Source organism: Chiroxiphia lanceolata, chromosome 29 (genome assembly GCF_009829145.1).
Source record: "Chiroxiphia lanceolata isolate bChiLan1 chromosome 29, bChiLan1.pri, whole genome shotgun sequence".
Taxonomy (NCBI): Eukaryota; Metazoa; Chordata; class Aves; order Passeriformes; family Pipridae; genus Chiroxiphia; species Chiroxiphia lanceolata.
In genome coordinates this window covers 812,610-830,663 of record NC_045665.1, presented here as the reverse complement: position 1 = coordinate 830,663, position 18,054 = coordinate 812,610, and the positions used below count along the sequence as shown (strand labels likewise).

Below are 18,054 nucleotides of genomic sequence, written 5' to 3'. Positions count from 1 at the left end.
GTGACCCTGACCTGCCAGGGCTCGGGGACCCCCGGGGCCACCACCTGGTACAAGAACGGGCGGCCCTGGGGGCAGAAGGGACTCGACAGCGTCGTTGTCACCAAGGAAGGCTTCTACAAGTGCCGCAGAGATGGCACCGGGTTCAGCCCCGCCGTGCTCGTGTCAGACGGTGAGGGGGGACGAAGTGGGTGTCTGGGGGCTCCGTGGGTGTCACACCCCTCGTGTGACGTTCTGGTGCGCTCGGGGACACCCCTGGGCACCCCTGGGCACCCCCGACGCATCCTGCTGCCAGCGCCCCCAGTGCCATGGGAACACCCTCCCCCCCGAGGTCCCCGGTGCGACGGGACCCCCCGTGTCCCGCAGACCGGCTGGTGCTGCAGGTCCCGGCGGGGCCGCTGCTGGAGGGGGACAATGTGACCCTGCGCTGCCGGGCCTGGAACAAGTTTGTCACCGAGGTGCGGTTCTACCACGAGGGGAAGGACCTGGAGGGGACGGAGCTGTCCCTGCCCCCGCTGCAGCTGCACCACGGGGGTCGGTACCACTGCGGGGGCAAGTGGTGGGGCATCTCGCTGTCGGCGCAGGTGACAGTGACGGTGCACGGTGAGCACCCCCAGAGCCCAAAGCCGACACCCCCAGAGCCCGGATCCGACACCCCCACGGCCCCTCCCCAGCAGACTCGGGCTCACCGTCCCCTCCCACTCCCCGTCTCCTTCCCAGAGCTCTTCCCGGTGCCGGTGCTGGAGGGTCCCTCCGAGCCCACCGAGGGGTCCCCCCTGAATCTGAGCTGCCTCAGCCCCCCCAGCCCCCTGCGGCCCCGCGCCCGCCTCCTGCACCTCTTCTACCGGGACGGAGTGATGGTGGGGGGCCCGCAGGGGTCCCCCCAGCTCCACGTGCCCGCCGTGGGGGTCTCGCACTCGGGGAGTTACACGTGCGAGGTGCGCTCCGGGGACGGTTCCGTGCGGAAGAGGAGCCCCCGGCTCCGCGTCGCGGTGCGCAGTGAGTGCGGGGACGGGGGGGACACCCCCCCAGCCTCCCCGGGGACCCCCTTCCCTCCCGACATCCCACCCCGCTTCCCGGCTCCCCGCTCCGCCCTCTCCTCTGCCTTCCAGCCCCGGGTCCTTCCCCTCCTCCCCGTGTCCCTTAATCTGCCCCTGAGGTCCCTCCACCCCTCCCTGGGATCCCTCAATGGTCCCCAGGTCCCCCCACCCCTCCCCGGGGTCCCTCAATGGTCCCCAGGTCCTCCCACCCCTCCCTGGGTCCCTTCTCCCTCCCTGGGGTCCCTGAATGGTCTCCAGGTCCCCCCACCCTTCCCTGGGGTCCCTGAATGGTCTCCAGGTCCTCCCACCCCTCCCTGGGTCCCTTCTCCCTCCCTGGGGTCCCCCCACCCCTCCCTGGGATCCCTCAGTGGTCCCCAGGTCCCCCCACCCCTCCCTGGGTCCCTCCTCCCTCACTGGGGTCCCCCCCCCGCCGTGTCCCCCCCGTGTCCCCCCCGCAGGGATCCCAATCTCGGGGGTGTCCCTGTCGGCGCAGCCCCCGGGGGGGCGGGTGGCACTGGGTGACCTGCTGGCGCTGAGCTGCGCGGTGGCCGCGGGGACGGGTCCCTTGTCCTTCTCCTGGCACCGGGGGGGCTCGGCCGCGCCGCTGGGCACCGGCCCCCGCCTCGAGCTGCACGTCGGGGGCGAGGACAGCGGCCACTACCAGTGCCGGGTCACCGACGGGGACAGCGCGGCCCAGAGCCCCCCCCTGCGTGTCACCGTGCTGGGTGAGCGGCACCCTCGGGCTGGGGGTGACCCCCTCATCCCAACCGTCCTCCTTCCCACCCCACCCCGTGCTCCAGCTGCTCCCCCCCGGCCTCAGGCCCCTCTGTGTCCCCCACAGTGCCCGTGGCCAATACCACCATCGCCCCCGTGGCCAATGCCACTGTCACCCCAGGACCCCCAGGCTGAGGGTGACCCCCCCATCCCAGCCACCCCCCAGCCCATCCCATCCCACCCCATGCTCCAGCTGCTGCCTCCCGGCCTCAGTCCCCTCTGTCCCCCTGCAGTGCCTGTGGCCGATGCCACCATCACTCCCGTGGCCAATACCACCATCAGCCCCGTGGCCAATGCCACCGTCACCCCCGGACCCCCAGGCTGAGGGTGATCCCCCCATCCCAGTCATCCCCCATCCCAGCTATCCCTCCCCCCTGGCCTCAGTCCCCTCTGTCCCCCCATAGTGCCCATGGCCAATGCCACCGTCACCCCCGTGGCCGATGCCATTGTCACCCCTGGGCTGAGGGTGACCCCCCCCATCCCAGCCACCCCCCAGCCCATCCCATCCCACCCCACCCCGTGCTCCAGCCGCTCCCCGTGGCCTCAGTCCCCTCTGTCCCCCCCCACAGTGCCCGTGGCCAATGCCACCATCACCCCCGTGGCCAACGCCACCCTCACCCCCGTGGCCGATGCCACCGTCACCCCCGGCCCCCCGTCCCACCGGGTGGGCACAGGCTCCCCGGTGACCCTGCGCTGCTCGGTGCGGGCGGGCTCGGCCCCTGTGACCTTCTGGTGGCTGCGGGACGGGCGGGAGGTGGCCCGGGGTCCCCTCCTGGCGCTCGGGGACGCGGAGCCGCGACATTCCGGCACCTACCGCTGCGTGGCCACCAACCAGCTGGACGGGCACCGCGTGTTCCGGGCGCTCAGCCCCGAGCTGGCCCTGCTGGTGACACCGCGGGGACACGGGGACACAGGTGGGGTCGCTGTGAGGGTGACGGGGCACGGTGGTTTGTCCCTCTGTGTCCCCAGTGGGCACAGACAGGACGGGGCATGGGTGGGGTCACAGAGGGTCTGGGTGATCCCTGTTTGTCCCTCTGTGTCCCCAGTGGGCACAGACAGGACGGGGCACAGGTGGGGTCACTGTGGGGTCTGGGTGATCCTGGTTTGTCCCTCTCCATCCCTGGTGGTGGTACAGATGGGACGGGGCACGGGTGGGGTCACAGAGGGTCTGGGTGATCCCCGTTTGTCCCTCTCTGTCCCCGGGGGTGGCACAGATGGGATGGGGCACGAGTGTGGTCACTGGGGGGGTCTGGGTGATCCTGGTTTGTCCCTCTCTGTGTCCCCAGTGGGCACAGACAGAATGGGGCACGGATGGGGTCACTGTGGGGTCTGAGTGATCCCCGTTTGTCCCTCTGTGTCCCCGGGGGTGGCACAGACAGAACGGGGCACGGGTGGGGTCACTGGGGGGGTCTGGGTGATCCCTGTTTGTCCCTCTGTGTCCCTGGGGGTGGTACAGATGGGACGGGGCACGGGTGGGGTCACTGTGGGGGTCTGGGTGACCCCGGTTTGTCCCTCTGTGTCCCCGGGGGTGGCACAGATGGGATGGGGCAAGGATGGGGGCACTGGGGGGGTCTGGGTGATCCCTGTTTGTCCCTCTGTGTCCCTGGGGGTGGCACAGACGGGATGGGGCAAGGATGGGGTCACAGAGGGTCTGGGTGATCCTGGTTTGTCCCTCTGTGTCCCCGGGGTGGCACAGACAGGACGGGGCACGGGTGGAGTCACTGGGGGAGTCTGGGTGATCCTGGTTTGTCCCTGCTCCACCCCTGGTGGTGGCACAGAGGGGACGGGGCACAGGGGGGGTCACCCAGGACCCCCGGGGTGACAGGTGACCCCGATGTGTCCCCCTCTGTCCCCAGCAGTGGCCGCGGGGGTCGGCGGGTCCCTCCTGTTCCTGCTCCTGCTCCTGGGTGCCATCGGGGGGTGGCACCGGTGGCACCGCCGGGGTGGGTGACAATGGGGGGGGGGGGGGACAGCGGTCCTGGGGTGGGGGGAAGCCCCCCCGGTTTGGGGGTGATGGGGTGACACCCACAGACCCTGTTGAGAGGGACTGAGCCTCCAGTGACCTCGGCTCGGGGCCCTGGGGGGTTTGGGGGGGATTTTGGAGGGTCTTAGGGGGACTCCTGGGGTGTCCCATGGGGGGCCTTGAGGAATCCTGGGGGGGGTACTGGGAGCTCCTGGGGGAGGGTGGGGAGGTCCTGGAGGGTTGTGCAGGGAGTTGGGGGGATCTTCAGGAATCCTGGGGGAGTTTGGGGGGTCCCCCATCCCCGCCGAGCTCAGGGTTCTGGGGGTTCAGGGGGCCCAAGGTTCCAGAGGTGTTGGGGGTACCGGGGTGGTTCTGGGGGGACTTTGGGGTTGCTTGGGTGTCCTGGGGGGAGACTGGGGGTCCGGTGGGGGTTCAAGGGTCTCGGGGGGGGGGGGGTTAGGAAGGTTCAGGGGTCCTGGGAACCCCCTGGTCACATAGAACCCCCTCCTTTTTTCTTTCAGCTTCCAAGAAACCCCAGGACAGGTGAGTGGGGGGGGTTCCTGCCGTGACCCTCATTTCCCCCCTCCCCCAGAAACACCCCCCTGACCCCCCCTTATCCCCGCAGGGCCCCCCCGGACCCCCAAACCCCCCCAGAGGAGGAGGGGGAGGTGCTTTACACCGACGTCGTGGTCACCGAGCGGGCGGGGGGTGAGTATGGGGGGAACGGGGGGGGGACACAGGGACACGTCACCCACGGGGGGGGGGGGACAGGGGCATGCCCCCCACATGGTGTCACCCCTCCCACGGGTCCCCCCAACCGGTTTCTCTCCCAGCAGCCCCCCGGGGGTCCCCCAGTGACCCCCCCCAGGTGACCTACGCGGAGCTGCCGGGACCCCGCGGGCGCTCCCGGAACTCCAGTGACAGCTACGAGAACGTGCTGTGACACTGGGAGCACTGGGGGGCACTGGGGGGCACTGGGGGGCACTGGGAGGGGCACTGGGGGCACTGAGGGGCACTGGGGAGCACTGGGGAGCACTGGGAGCACTGGGGGGCACTGAGGGGGACTGAGGGGCACTGGGGCCACTGGGAGCACTGGGGGGCACTGGGGGCATTGGGGGGCACTGGGAGGCGCACTGGGGGGCATTGGGGGGCACTGGGGGCACTGAGGGGCACTGGGGGGGACAGGGGGGCACTGACGGGCACTGGGGGGCACTGGGGGGGACTGAGGGGCACTGGGGGGCACTGGGAGCACTGGGAGCACTAGGGGGCACTGGGGGCACTGAGGGGCACTGGGGGGGACTGAGGGGCACTGGGGGGCACTGGGGGACACTGGGGGGCACTGGGAGAACTGGGAGGGGCACTGGGAGAACTGGGGGGCACTGAGGACATTGAGGGGCACTGAGTGGCACTGTATTACCCTTCCCAGTGCCTCTCCATTGATCCCAGCGCCCCCAGTGCCCCCCGTGCCCCTCCCAGCGCCCCCAGTGCCCCCCGTGCCCCTCCCAGTGCCCCCCAGGCCCCTCCCAGTGCTCCCAGTGGCCCCCATACCCCTCCCAGTGCTCCCAGCGTGGCCGAACCAAAGGCGCCCGAGGGCCAAATAAACAAATGTTTTTTATTTTTATTTTTGTTTCTCTTTCTTTGTTCATCCCAAACTCTCCCTTTTCCTTCAGGGAGGTGCCTTTATCTCCCTCCACTGGGGGGGCTTTTCCAGCTGATTCTCCCACCCCTGCCCGGCTGGGAACTGTGACGTCAGGGATCGGGGGTGTCACACATTGGGGGTGTGTCCCTGTGACGTCACAGGATGTGTGTGTGCGTGCTGCCGTGACGTCACGGGTTGGGGGTGTCAGGCATGGGGGGGTGTGCTCTGTGACGCCACGGGATGGGGGTGTGTGCTCCCGTGATGTCACAGTTTCAGGGTGTGGATCTGTGATGTCACAGGACGGGGGTGTCAGGCATTGGGGTTGTGCCTCTGTGACGTCACACATCGGGGAGACCCTATCGGGTGTGGCTCGGTGACATCACTCACCCTGGCCCCGCCCCCTCTTGGCATCACGTGGAAGGCACCGTGGGCGGTGACGCCACACAGTGACGCCATACAATGACGTCATTCCGTCCTCCACTTGTCACGTGACTCTGGGGGGGTGTGGCTCTGCCCGCTCCGCGCATGCGTCCTGCGCGCCCGGTCGCGTGTCCCCCGCTCCCCCCCACGAGGGGGAGTGACCGAGGCGGGAGTGGGCGTGGCTTTGCCCAGAAGGGGCCGAGCCCGGCGCGAAGAGGGGGTGTGGCGTCTTAGTGGGCGTGCCTTGGCGGTTACGGGGCAGATCCCGAGGGGGCGTGGTCTCGCCTTTGCGTGGGCGTGTCCCGTCCCGCAGTGGGCGTGTCCGGCTTGGGCGTGGGGAGGGTGGAGGGGGGTGAGCGCGCGCGCTCCAAGATGGCGGCGGCGGGGCCCGAGTCCGGCGGGAGCAGCGGGAGCAGCGGCGGCTTCGGCGGTACAGACCGGGAACGGGGACGCGAACGGGCCGGGGAAGGGCCGGCGGGGCTCCCGGGGGCTCTGCGGGGGGCGAGGGGGGCGGCTTTGGGGGCGTTAAGGGGTGAGCGGGGGCGGGGGAGGGTGTGGGGGCTGAGGGGGCTCTGAGGGCGTGAAGGGGCCGGGGGGGGCCGGAGGGCGAGGGGGGGGTTTGGGATGTTTGGGGCGTTTTTGGGAGCGCGGGGGTTGTAAGATTGCGGGGCTGAGGGGGATGATGGGGTATTTGGGGCTGAGGGGGGCTTTTCTTTTGGAGTGGGAGGGGGGTCTGTGGGGGTGCCCTGAGGGCCTGGGGGGTTCCTGGGGGGCTGAGGGGGCTCCGAGGGCCTGAGAGGCCTGTGCGATGAGGGGGGTTTTGGGGGTCTTTGGGGTGTTTTTTGGGGGTGTGGTGGGTGTAGCACTGGGGGGCTGAGTGGGTTCCGAAGGCCTGAGAGGCCTGTGCGATGAGGGGGGTTTTGGGGGTCTTTGGGGTGTTTTTGGGGTTGTGGTGGGTGTAGGACTGTGGGGCCGGGAGGCCTCTGAGATGCTTGGGAGGTTCCTGAGGAGGGTTTTTTTTGGGGTGGGGTGGGTGTTGTGTCTTCGAAGGGTTATTTTGGGGTGTTTGGGGAGGGGTCTGGAGCTGCCTGAGAGGGGTCTGGGGTTCCATGGGGTGTGTCTGGAGCATTTTGGGGGGTCTGGGTGTCCCCTGGGGGGGTCTGGGGGTCTCTGGGGGTGCCATGAGGGGGTCTGGGGATGCCCTGGGGGGCGTCTGAGGGTCTCTGGAGGGGTCTGGGGGTGCCCTGGGGGGGTCTGGGTGTCCCCTGGGGGGGTCTGGGTGTCCCCTGGGGGGGTCTGGGGGTCCCCTGGGGGGGTCTGAGGGTCCCCTGGGGGGGTCTGGGGGTCCCCTGGGGGGGTCTGGGGGTGCCATGGGGAGGTCTGGGGGTGCCCAGAGGGGGTCTGAGGGTCCCCTGGAGGGGTCTGGGAGTGCCATGGAGAGGTCTGGGGGTCCCCTGGGGGGATCTGAGGGTCTCTGGAGGGGTCTGGGCGTCCCCTGGGGGAGTCTAGGTGTCCCCTGAGGGGGTCTGGGTGTCCCCTGGGGGGGGTCTGAGGGTCTCTGGAGGGGTCTGGGTGTCCCCTGGGGGGGTCTGGGGGTGCCCTGGGGGGGATCCAGAGCTGCCCTTTCCCTGTGGGAAGTGATCCAAGCTGCCCCTTTCCCGCTGGAAAGTGTGGCCTGAGCCCCCTTCCCTGGGAAAAACAGGGATTTGGGGGGGGCTTGAACCCCCCTAAAAAAGGGGGGAGAGGGCGGGTTTGGAAGCTTTGGAAGGTGGTGGGGGGGGGGGTTGTTGGTGCCAAACTGGGAAATTCGACTCCCAATTCCCGGCGATGAGTCAGGGACACCCCCCCCGGGGGTGGGAGCAGCGCCTGGAGCCCAAATTGGGATCAAAATCCTCCCCTCCCGGAATCTGGGAATGCTCGGGGAGGGGGTTTTCCCGTCTCCGAGGGGGCTCGTTCGGACCCGCGGGAGGCAAAAATCCCGTGGGAACAGAAACAAAAATCCCGGGTTGGATTCGCTTGGATAGCCCGGAACGGGAACCGGGGGGGAGAGAATCCAGGGAAAGGGCTGGAAGTGCGGAGGGTGCCGGGAATTCGCGGGGTCGGGAGGAGGGACCGGAGGGGGCGGAGACCTCGTTTGGGGTGAATTGTGGGACTTTTGGCGCTTCCAACCCGTGGCCGTTCCCCTTCCCTGCATTCCCGGGATATTCCAGACCTAAATCCCTCTTCCCAACCTGTGGCTGTTCCCCTTCCCTGCATTCCTGGGATATTCCAGACCTAAATCCCTCTTTCCCACCTGTGGCCATTCCTCTTCCCTGCATTCCCAGGATATTCCAGACCTAAATCCCTCTTTTCCCACCTGTGGCCATTCCCTTTCCCTGCATTCCTGGGATATTCCAGACCTAAATCCCTCTTTCCTACCTGTGGCTTTTCCCTTTCCCTGCATTCCCAGGAGATTCCAGACCTAAATCCCTCTTTCCAACCTGTGGCTGGGATTTTCCAGGGTGGGGTTTTCCAACATTCCCAAGCCTTGGAATGGCTCCTTTTTTTGGGAATGAGCCCTCCCTGAGCGTGGCTTTTTTTTCTCCTGGCAGGTTCTTCCACCTTCAAGAAATCCCTGACTCCTGAGGTAAGTCTGGGAGAATCCCAAATTCCAGAGGTTTTTCTGCTCCTTTCCCAGGTCAGGGTTAAACCAGGGAGTGCTGGGAGCAGCTTTTCCTTTGGGAAATTGGGACAATCCCAAATTCCAGAGGTTTTTCCTGCTCCTTTCCCAAGCCAGGCTTAAACCAGGGAGTGCTGGGAGCAGCTTTTCCTTTGGAAAATCAGGAGAATCCCGAATTCCAGAGGTTTTTCCTTCTCCTTTCCCAAGCCAGGCTTAAACCCGAGGGCAGCTTTTCCTTTGGAATTCCTGCTCCAAACCCCCCCGGTTTATTCTGGAAAACCTCCCAATTAACAGGAATTTTAAATCACTAGGAACCAAATCCCTGGAGTTCTTGAGATTCCCAAAATTTCTCCTCAAAGCTCGGAATTCCCAGCAGGAACCACAACCACCGGCTGGCTTAGGCCAGGCTTGCTTAGGCCTGGTTTATTTTCTCCACCTCTGATGGGAATTGGGGAAAAATCCAAATTATTCCAGTGGTTCCAGGCAACAAAAATCCTCTCAAATGTCGAGTTTTCCATCCTTGGCTCTTCCCGGTTTTCCCGGTTTTCCCTGTTTTCCCAGATGCCGGGAGGTTCCGGGCAGACCATCCGGAAAGGGCACCGAGGGGTGGATTCCACGGGGGAAACCACCTACAAAAAGGTACAGTTGGGGTCGGTTTTTCCCCCTTTTCCAGCTCTTTTATTCCCAGTTTCCCCCCCCCCCCCAAGGAGTCGTGTCCTGGAAGGTTGGGAACGCCGGGAAATCCCGATGGGAAAAAAAAAAAGGAGCTTTTTGTGCTCTGGAGGGAGGGGGGTTTGAAACCTTATTCCCAGGGATTTTGGGATGTTCAGTAGGAAAAGGGACGAGGGGTTTGGGGATATTCCCAGGGATTTAGGGATAAGGGGTTTGGGGATATTCCTGGGGATTTTGGGACGATGGGTTTGGGAATATTCCCAGGGATTTTAGGGATGTTGAGTAGGGATTTTGGGACGAGGGGTTTGGGAATATTCCCAAGGATTTTGGGATGTTCAATAGGAAGGGATGAGGAGTTTGGGGATATTCCCAAGGATTTAGGGATAAGGGATTTAGGGATATTCCCAGGGATTTTGGGACGTTCAGTAGGAAAAGGGACGAGGGGTTTGGGATATTCCCAGGGATTTTGGGACAACGGGTTTGGGATATTCCCAGGGATTTCGGGATGAGGGCTTTGGGAATATTCCTGGGGATTTTAGGGACAAGGGATTTGGGGATATTCCCAAGGATTTTGGGATGTTCAGTAGGAAAAGGGGTGAGGAGTTTGGGATATTCCCAGGGATTTCGGGATGAGGGCTTTGGGAATATTCCCAGGGATTTTGGGGACGTTCAATAGGAAAAGGGACGAGGGGTTTGGGGTTATTCCCAAGGATTTCGGGACGAGGGCTTTGGGGATATTCCCAAGGATTTCAGGACATTCAGCAGGAAGGAAACGCCGGGAGCTGTAAACCCCCCGCCCGGCTCAATCCGGGCCCTTTTTGACTCCTTCCCATTCCCGTTTTTTTTCCCGGCTGCCCTCCCCTGGCCTCGCAGACGACGTCGTCGGCGCTGAAGGGCGCGATCCAGCTGGGGATCACCCACACCGTGGGCAGCCTGAGCACCAAACCCGAGCGCGACGTGCTCATGCAGGACTTCTACGTGGTGGAGAGCATCTTCTTCCCCAGGTCCGGCCTTCCCGGAATCCCCCGGGGGGTATCCACGGGCTCCTCGTCCCGAAATCCTCGGGAATATCCCCAAACGCTTCATCGTTTCATACGGATGTCCCGAAATCGCCGGGAATGTCCCCAAACCCATCGTCCCGAAATCCCTGGGAATATCCCCAATTCCCTTATCCCTTCCTGCTGAACATCCATAAATCCCTGGGAATATCCCCAAACCTCTCATCCCGAAATCCCTGAGAATATCCCCAAACCCTTCATCCCTTTCTACTGAAATTCCTGGGAATATCCCCAAACCCCTCGTCCCAAAATCCCTGGGAATATCCCCAAACCCCTTGTCCTGAAATCCCTGGGAATATCCCCAAACTCCTCGTCCCTTTTCCTACTGAACATCCGTAAATCCCTGGGAATATTCCCAAACCCCTCGTCCCGAAATCCCTGGGAATATCCCCAAACCCCTTGTCCCAAAATCCCCAGGAACATCCCCAAACCTCTCATCCTGAAATCCCTGGGAATATTCCCAAACCCTTCATCCCTTCCTGCTGAACATCCCTAAAATCCCTGGGAATATCCCCAAACCCCTCATCCCGAAATCCCCAGGAACATCCCCAAACCCCTCATCCCTTCCCTGCTGGAATCACCCAGCCCCGACTGCTCCAGGATGAATCCCCTATGGATTTTCCCAATTCCCTATGGATTTTCCCAATTCCCTGTGGATTTTCCCAATTCCCTGTGGATGTCCCCAATCCCTTATGGATTTTCCCAATCCCTGTGGCTGTCCCCAATCCCTGTGGCTGTCCCCAATCCCCGTGGATGTTCCCAATCCCCGTGGATGTCCCCAATCCCTTATGGATTTTCCCAATCCCTGTGGCTGTCCCCAATCCCTGTGGCTGTCCCCAATCCCTGTGGCTGTCCCCAATCCCCGTGGATGTCCCCAATCCCTGTGGATGTTCCCAATCCCTGTGGCTGTCCCCAGTCCCTATGGATGTCCCCAATCCCTGTGGCTGTCCCCAATCCCTGTGGCTGTCCCCAATCCCTGTGGCTGTCCCCAATCCCTGTGGCTGTCCCCAATCCCTGTGGCTGTCCCCAATCCCTGTGGATGTTCCCAATCCCTGTGTCTCTCCTGGTGCAGTGAGGGCAGCAACCTCACCCCGGCCCATCACTACAACGACTTCCGGTTCAAAACCTACGCCCCCGTCGCCTTCCGCTACTTCCGGGAGCTCTTCGGGATCCGCCCCGACGATTACCTGGTGGGTCTCTTTGGGAATTCTGGGATTTTTTGGGAATTCTGTGATTTTTTGGGAATTCTGTGATCTTTTGGGAATTGTTGGGAATTTTTGGGAATTTTTTGGGGAATTTTTTTGGGATTTTTTGGGCAATTTTCCCAATTCCTCAAAGAGTTTTAGAATGGGTGTTCTTCACACCCTTCTTTTGAATGGTGTGTATAATATATAATATATAATATGTAATATTTAATATATAATATATGATGTGTAATATATAATATATGATGTGTAATATATAATATATGATGTGTAATGTATAATATATGATGTGTAATATATAATGTGCAATATATAATATATAATATGGGTTTTTTTGGAATTTCGGGATTTTTTGGGGAATTTTTGGGCAATTTTCCCAATTCCTCAAAGAGTTTAGAACGGGTGTTCTTCACACCCTCCTTTTGAATGGTGTGTGTAATATATAATATGTAATATATAATACATAGTGTATAATATATAATATGCAATATTTAGCATATAATATGTAATATATAACATATACAATATAATATGTAATATTTAGCATATGTGTAATGTGTAATATATACTATATACTATATAATATGCATTATGTAATATATACTATATAATATAGAGTATATAATATGTAATATTTAGCATATAGTATCTAATACATAATATATATTATATAATATAGAATGTATAATATGCATTATGTAATATATAATGCATAATATGTAATATATACTATATAATATAGAGTATATAATATATAATTTGCAATATATAATATGTAGTATATAATATATAATCTGTAATATATATAATATATAATACATAATTTGTAGTATATACAATATATGTAGTATTATGTATTATATACGTATACTATATATAATCCATAATACATGGTATAATATATTTATTATATATATTATATATATTATATGCTATATATTATATACTATGTATTGTATACTATGTAATATATTTATTATATATAATATATAGTATATAATAGTATATGCTATATAATATATAGTGTATAATATATAATATGTAATATGTAGTATTTAATATGTAGTATATAATATATAGTAAATAATATATAGTATATAATATATAGTATGTAATATATAATATGTAGTATATAATATATAGTTTGTAATATATATATTATATAATTCATTTGAATATCACCCAAATCTTCAGAAACCTTTGCACACACACCCATTCCATTTTTACCCAAACACTTAAACCCAGAGATTTATTGCTCGAACCCGGAGCTGGGCGAGTTCCCAGCCCGTTCCCTGCTGGAATTCCGTGTTCCCTGATCCCTTTTTCCCCCTTTTTCCCCCTTTTCCCCGCAGTACTCCCTGTGCAGCGAGCCCCTCATCGAACTCTCCAACTCGGGCGCCAGTGGCTCCCTCTTCTACGTGTCCAGCGACGACGAGTTCATCATCAAGACCGTGCAGCACAAGGAGGCCGAGTTCCTGCAGAAGCTGCTGCCTGGCTACTACATGGTGAGGGAGCAGGAATCCTGGGAATCTTGGGAATCTTGGGAATGCTGCCCTCGGGAGCCAGCCCAGCCCAACCGGAGAGGTGGGGGGTGAAAGCACCTTCAGCTCACCCAGGGCGTGGGCAGGGACACCTCCCATGAGCCACGTCCACAGGAGTTTAGGCCCAGCTTGATCCTGGTACATCCAGCCTGGCCTTGGACACAGGAGTTTAGGCCCAGCTTGATCCTGATACATCCAGCCTGGCCTTGGACACAGGAGTTTAGGCCCAGCTTGATCCTGATACATCCAGCGCGGCCTAAGGGCCAGATTTAAAAGGTTAAGCTCAGTCTGGCTGCGCAGAGTTCAGCTCTTTAAACTGCTCCTAAACCCACAGATATTTGTGATAATATCCCACAAACACGTTGTTTTCCTTCCTAATTCTACCCAGTGTCTCTGGAGCCACAGGAGTTAAAATCCAGCTTGATCTTGATGCATTCAGCTCAGCCTAAGGGCCAGATTTAAAAGGTTAAGCTCAGTCTGGCTGCACAGAGTTCAGCTCTTTAAACTGCTCCTAAACCCACAGATATTTGTGATGATATCCCACAAACACGTTGTTTTCCTTCCTAATTCTACCCAGTGTCTCTGGAGCCACAGGAGTTAAAATCCAGCTTGATCTTGATGCATTCAGCTCGGCCTAAGGGCCAGATTTAAAAGGTTAAGCTCAGTCTGGCTGCACAGAGTTCAGCTCTTTAACCTGCTCCTAAACCCACAAATATTTGTGATTATGTCCCACAGACACGTTGTTTTCCTTCCTAATTCTGTCCAGTGTCTCTGCAGCCACAAGAGTTTAGACCCAGCTCGATCCTGATACATTCAGCTCGGCCTAAATCCTGATAAACTCCTCCTAAACCCCCAGATATTTATACTGTGATTATATCCCAGAAACACGTTGTTTTCCTTCCTAATTCTGTCCAGTGTCTCTGCAGCCACAAGAGTTTAGGCCCAGCTTTATCCTGGTACATCCAGCCTGACCTAAGGGCCAGATTTAAAAGGTTAAGCTCCGTCTGGCTGCACAGAGTTCAGCTCTTGAAACTCCTCCTAAACCCACAGATGTTTGTGCTGTGATTATATCCCAAAACCACATTTTCCTTCCTAATTCTGTCCAGTGTCTCTGGAGCCACGGGAGTTTAGACCCAGCTCAATCCTGATGCATTTAGTTCAGCCTAAATCCTGATAAACTCCTCCTAAACCCACAGATATTTTTGCTGTGATTATATCCCAAACCCACATTTTCCTTCCTAATTCTGCCCAGTGTCTCTGCAGCCACAGGAGTTTAGACCCAGCTCGATCCTGATACATCCAGCTCGGCCTAAATCCTGATAAACTCCTCCTAAACCCCCAGATATTTGCACTGTAGTTGTATCCCAAAACCACAGCTTTAGACCCAGCTTTATCCTGATACCTTTAGCTCAGCCTAAGGGCCAGATTTAAAAGGTTGAGCCCGAGATCTTTTGCTCTGAAGCCTCAATTTGAGTGAATAAGCACCAAACTCCTTCCTTCCTCCAGCCTTTCCCGTCTCTTCCCCGTGTTCCCCTTCGAACCAGGGTTTCATGGATGGTCTCCACGATTTTTTTTCCCTTGTCCTTGGCCTTCCAGAACCTGAACCAGAACCCCCGGACTCTCCTCCCCAAGTTTTACGGGCTCTACTGCGTCCAGGCGGGCGGGAAGAACATCCGGATCGTGGTGATGAACAACCTCCTGCCCCGCTCGGTGAAGATGCACCTCAAGTACGACCTCAAGGGCTCCACCTACAAGCGCAGGGCCTCCCAAAAGGAGAGGGAGAAGGTCTTCCCCACCTACAAGGACCTGGATTTCATGCAGGACATCCCCGACGGGCTCTTCCTGGACTCGGACATGTACAACGCCCTGTGCAAGACGCTGCAGAGGGACTGCTTGGTGAGTGGGGAGGGGGGGAGAGGGAGGTTTCCTTGGGTTTCAGCCTTTTCCCTGGAAAGGAGGGGGTGGCTCTGCCTTAGGCTGGGGAGGACGGGGTGGTTTTGGGGTGGTGTGGGCGAAAAGCGGGAGCCGGTGTTGTCTGTGTTTGGAACCTTCCGTGTCTGGAGAGGAGGGGAGGGATCATGAATCACAGAACCATAGAATCATGGAACCATAGAATTATAGAACCATAGAATCGTGGAATTATAGAATCATGGAATTATAGAATCGTGGAATTATAGAATCGTGGAATTATAGAATCGTGGAATTATAGAATCATAGAACCATAGAATCATGGAATTATAGAATCATGGAATTATAGAATCATAGAACCATAGAATCATGGAATTATAGAATCGTGGAGTTATAGAATCATGGAATTATAGAATCATAGAACCATAGAATTATAGAATCACAGAACCATAGAATTATAGAATCATTGAATCATAGAATCATGGAATCACAGAATTATAGAATCACGGAATTATAGAATCACGGAATCATGGAATCACGGAATCATGGAATTATAGAATCATGGAATTATAGAATCGTGGAATTATAGAATCGTGGAATCATAGAATCCCGGAACCATAGAATCCCGGAACCATAGAATCCCAGAACCATAGAATCCCAGAACCATAGAATCCCAGAACCATAGAATCCCAGAACCATAGAATCCCAGAACCATAGAATCCCAGAACCATAGAATCCCAGAACCATAGAATCCCAGAACCATAGAATCCCAGAACCATAGAATCCCAGAACCATAGAATCCCAGAATTATAGAATCCCAGAATCAGCTGGGACAAACCAGCTCCCGAGTTCTCAGTGAAAATTTATACAGTTTATACAATTTGAGTGAGGGATTATAATATTGTACATGAATATTCATCACAGTGACACCATCTAGTTATAATATTTGTGTCAGCTGGGGTTCAGGTGGAGCTGGAGGCAGAGTCATCCTTTTGGGGAAATCCTTGAGGGTCGTTCCGGCTTCTTCGGCCTCGTGGGGGTCGTTTCCTTGCTCCTCATCTTCATGAACTTTTCAGCTCTTCCCTGACTAAGTGTGAAAATCTTACTAAAAACCCCTTTGCTCAGCTCTCCAACCCCCCAAATGTCCATTTTATCTAATTTATGAATCCTAAATTAACCTTTTTGTTGTGTTTCACGAGGACGGAGCACGCCAGGGACAAAGAGGCCTCTCGGAGCCTGACGCCTTCTCTCCCTTAATTAATCTCATGTTTTCTGTCTCTCCCTTAATTAGTCTCATATTTTCTGTCTCTCCCTTAATTAATCTCATACCATGAGAATAACATTAGCCTCCTAACACGTTTCCTGTCCCTGTCATTCCAACCCAAACCCAGCAAAAATCCCTCAAGGTGGGATCTGCGGGAGAGCCTCTTCTCGGAGCGGGATTTCAGCCCTTAAGAATCCTCTCTCTGTTTCACCAGGGATTCAAACCCATCCCAAAACATCTGTGCCTTTTTGCTGCCTCTCCCCCCACAGGTCCTGCAGAGCTTCAAGATCATGGATTACAGCCTGCTGGTGGCCATCCACAACATGGACCTGGCGCAGCGGGAGCAGGGCCTGGCCGACGGCGCGGCCCCGGCGGACACGCGGCGCCCGGCGGCGCAGAAGGCCCTGTATTCCACGGCCATGGAATCCATCCAGGGAGAGGCCAGGAGAGGGGGAACCATCGAGACCGACGACCAGTAAGGCCCGGGGGGGCTCTCCCAGTAAAGATCCAGGGGCAGGGAAAAGGGTTCTGCTGTCCCCGGAAGGGTTGGAGTGATCTGGAATAGTGGGAGGTGGATCTTGAATGTGCTTCCGACCCCAACCATTCCAGGTGGGATTTTAGGGATAAATTCTTCCCTGGGAGGGTGATGAGGCCTTGGCACAGGTTATTCCATGGCTGCCCCATCCCTGGAAGTGTCCCAGGCTGGGTTGGAGCGACCTGGGACAGTGGGAGGTGTCTGTGGGATAGTGGGAGGTGTCCATGTCCAAGGTCTGGGGGATCTTGGGGGATTCCAACCCAGTCCATCCAGGGAGAGACCAGGAGAGGGGGAACCATCGAGACTGACGACCAGTAAGGCCCAGGGGGGCTTTCCCAGTAAAGATCCAGGGGCAGGGAAAAGGGTTCTGCTGTCCCCGGAAGGGTTGGAGCGATCTGGAATAGTGGGAGGTGGATCTTGAAGGTGCTTCCGACCCCAACCATTCCAGGTGGGATTTTAGGGATAAATTCTTCCCTGGGAGGGTGATGAGGCCTTGGCACAGGTTATTCCATGGCTGCCCCATCCCTGGAAGTGTCCCAGGCTGGGTTGGAGTGACCTTGGGACAGTGGGATGTGGATCTTGAAGGTCCTTCCAACCCCAACCATTCCAGATGGGATTTTAGGGATGAGTTCTTCCCTGGAGGGTGGGAAGGCCCTGGCACAGGTTATTCCATGGCTGCCCCATCCTTGGAAGTGTCCCAGGAGCGACCTGGGATAATGGGAGGTGTCCATGGGATAGTGAGAGGTGTCCGTGTCCAAGGTCTGGGGGATCTTGAGGGATTCCAACCTCAACCATTCCCGGTGGGATTTTAGGGATAAATACCTGGCACAGGTTATTCCATGGATTCCCCATCCCTGGAAGTGTCCCAGGAGTGACCTGGGACAGTGGGAGGTGTCGGAAAAAGGGGTTTCCAACCCAATTCCACGATTCCCTGTCTGACTCCGGGCCCTGTGCTCTCCTAGGATGGGAGGAATTCCAGCCCGGAATTCCCGGGGGGAGCGGCTGCTGCTCTACATCGGCATCATCGACGTGTTGCAGTCCTACAGGTGGGTAATTAATTAATTAATGGGTTAATTAAATGCCTGAACCACGGATAAATGGTTTTATTTTTATTATAATTTATTATAATAAATGATATTTTATTTTTAGAATAAATAATATTAAAATTAGAATAATAATTATTGTATTTTATTATTATATATATTATATAATACATATTATATTATTATTATATTATATATAATATATATTATATTCTATTATTTTATTATTTATATATAATATATATTATATAATATGTATTACTATATATTACATTATTGTATATAATATTTTTATAATTATATATTATAATTAATGAAGTATGTTATTTTATAATA

General features: G+C 56.4%; 2 protein-coding genes across 2 annotated transcripts in view; both read left to right on the top strand.

Annotated features, from left to right (window-relative positions):
- LOC116799613 (Fc receptor-like protein 3) lies at positions 1–4,717 on the top strand (the record flags this gene model as incomplete). Its single annotated transcript, XM_032712861.1, has 9 exons — positions 1–169; positions 364–600; positions 718–996; positions 1,496–1,762; positions 2,381–2,725; positions 3,668–3,754; positions 4,296–4,317; positions 4,400–4,482; positions 4,611–4,717. Coding segments are annotated over 9 exons (1,596 nt in total), but the record flags the coding sequence as incomplete, so codon positions are not given.
- Positions 4,718–6,187: 1,470 nt separating this feature from the next.
- LOC116799612 (putative PIP5K1A and PSMD4-like protein) overlaps positions 6,188–18,054 on the top strand; it is a 30,838-nt gene continuing 18,971 nt past the window's right edge. Inside the window, 9 exon segments of the mRNA XM_032712860.1 lie at positions 6,188–6,263; positions 8,425–8,459; positions 9,054–9,131; positions 10,038–10,168; positions 11,295–11,412; positions 12,780–12,932; positions 14,565–14,864; positions 16,410–16,615; positions 17,638–17,721. Coding sequence (XP_032568751.1) covers positions 6,206–6,263; positions 8,425–8,459; positions 9,054–9,131; positions 10,038–10,168; positions 11,295–11,412; positions 12,780–12,932; positions 14,565–14,864; positions 16,410–16,615; positions 17,638–17,721 — 1,163 coding nt within the window. The 5' untranslated portion in view covers positions 6,188–6,205.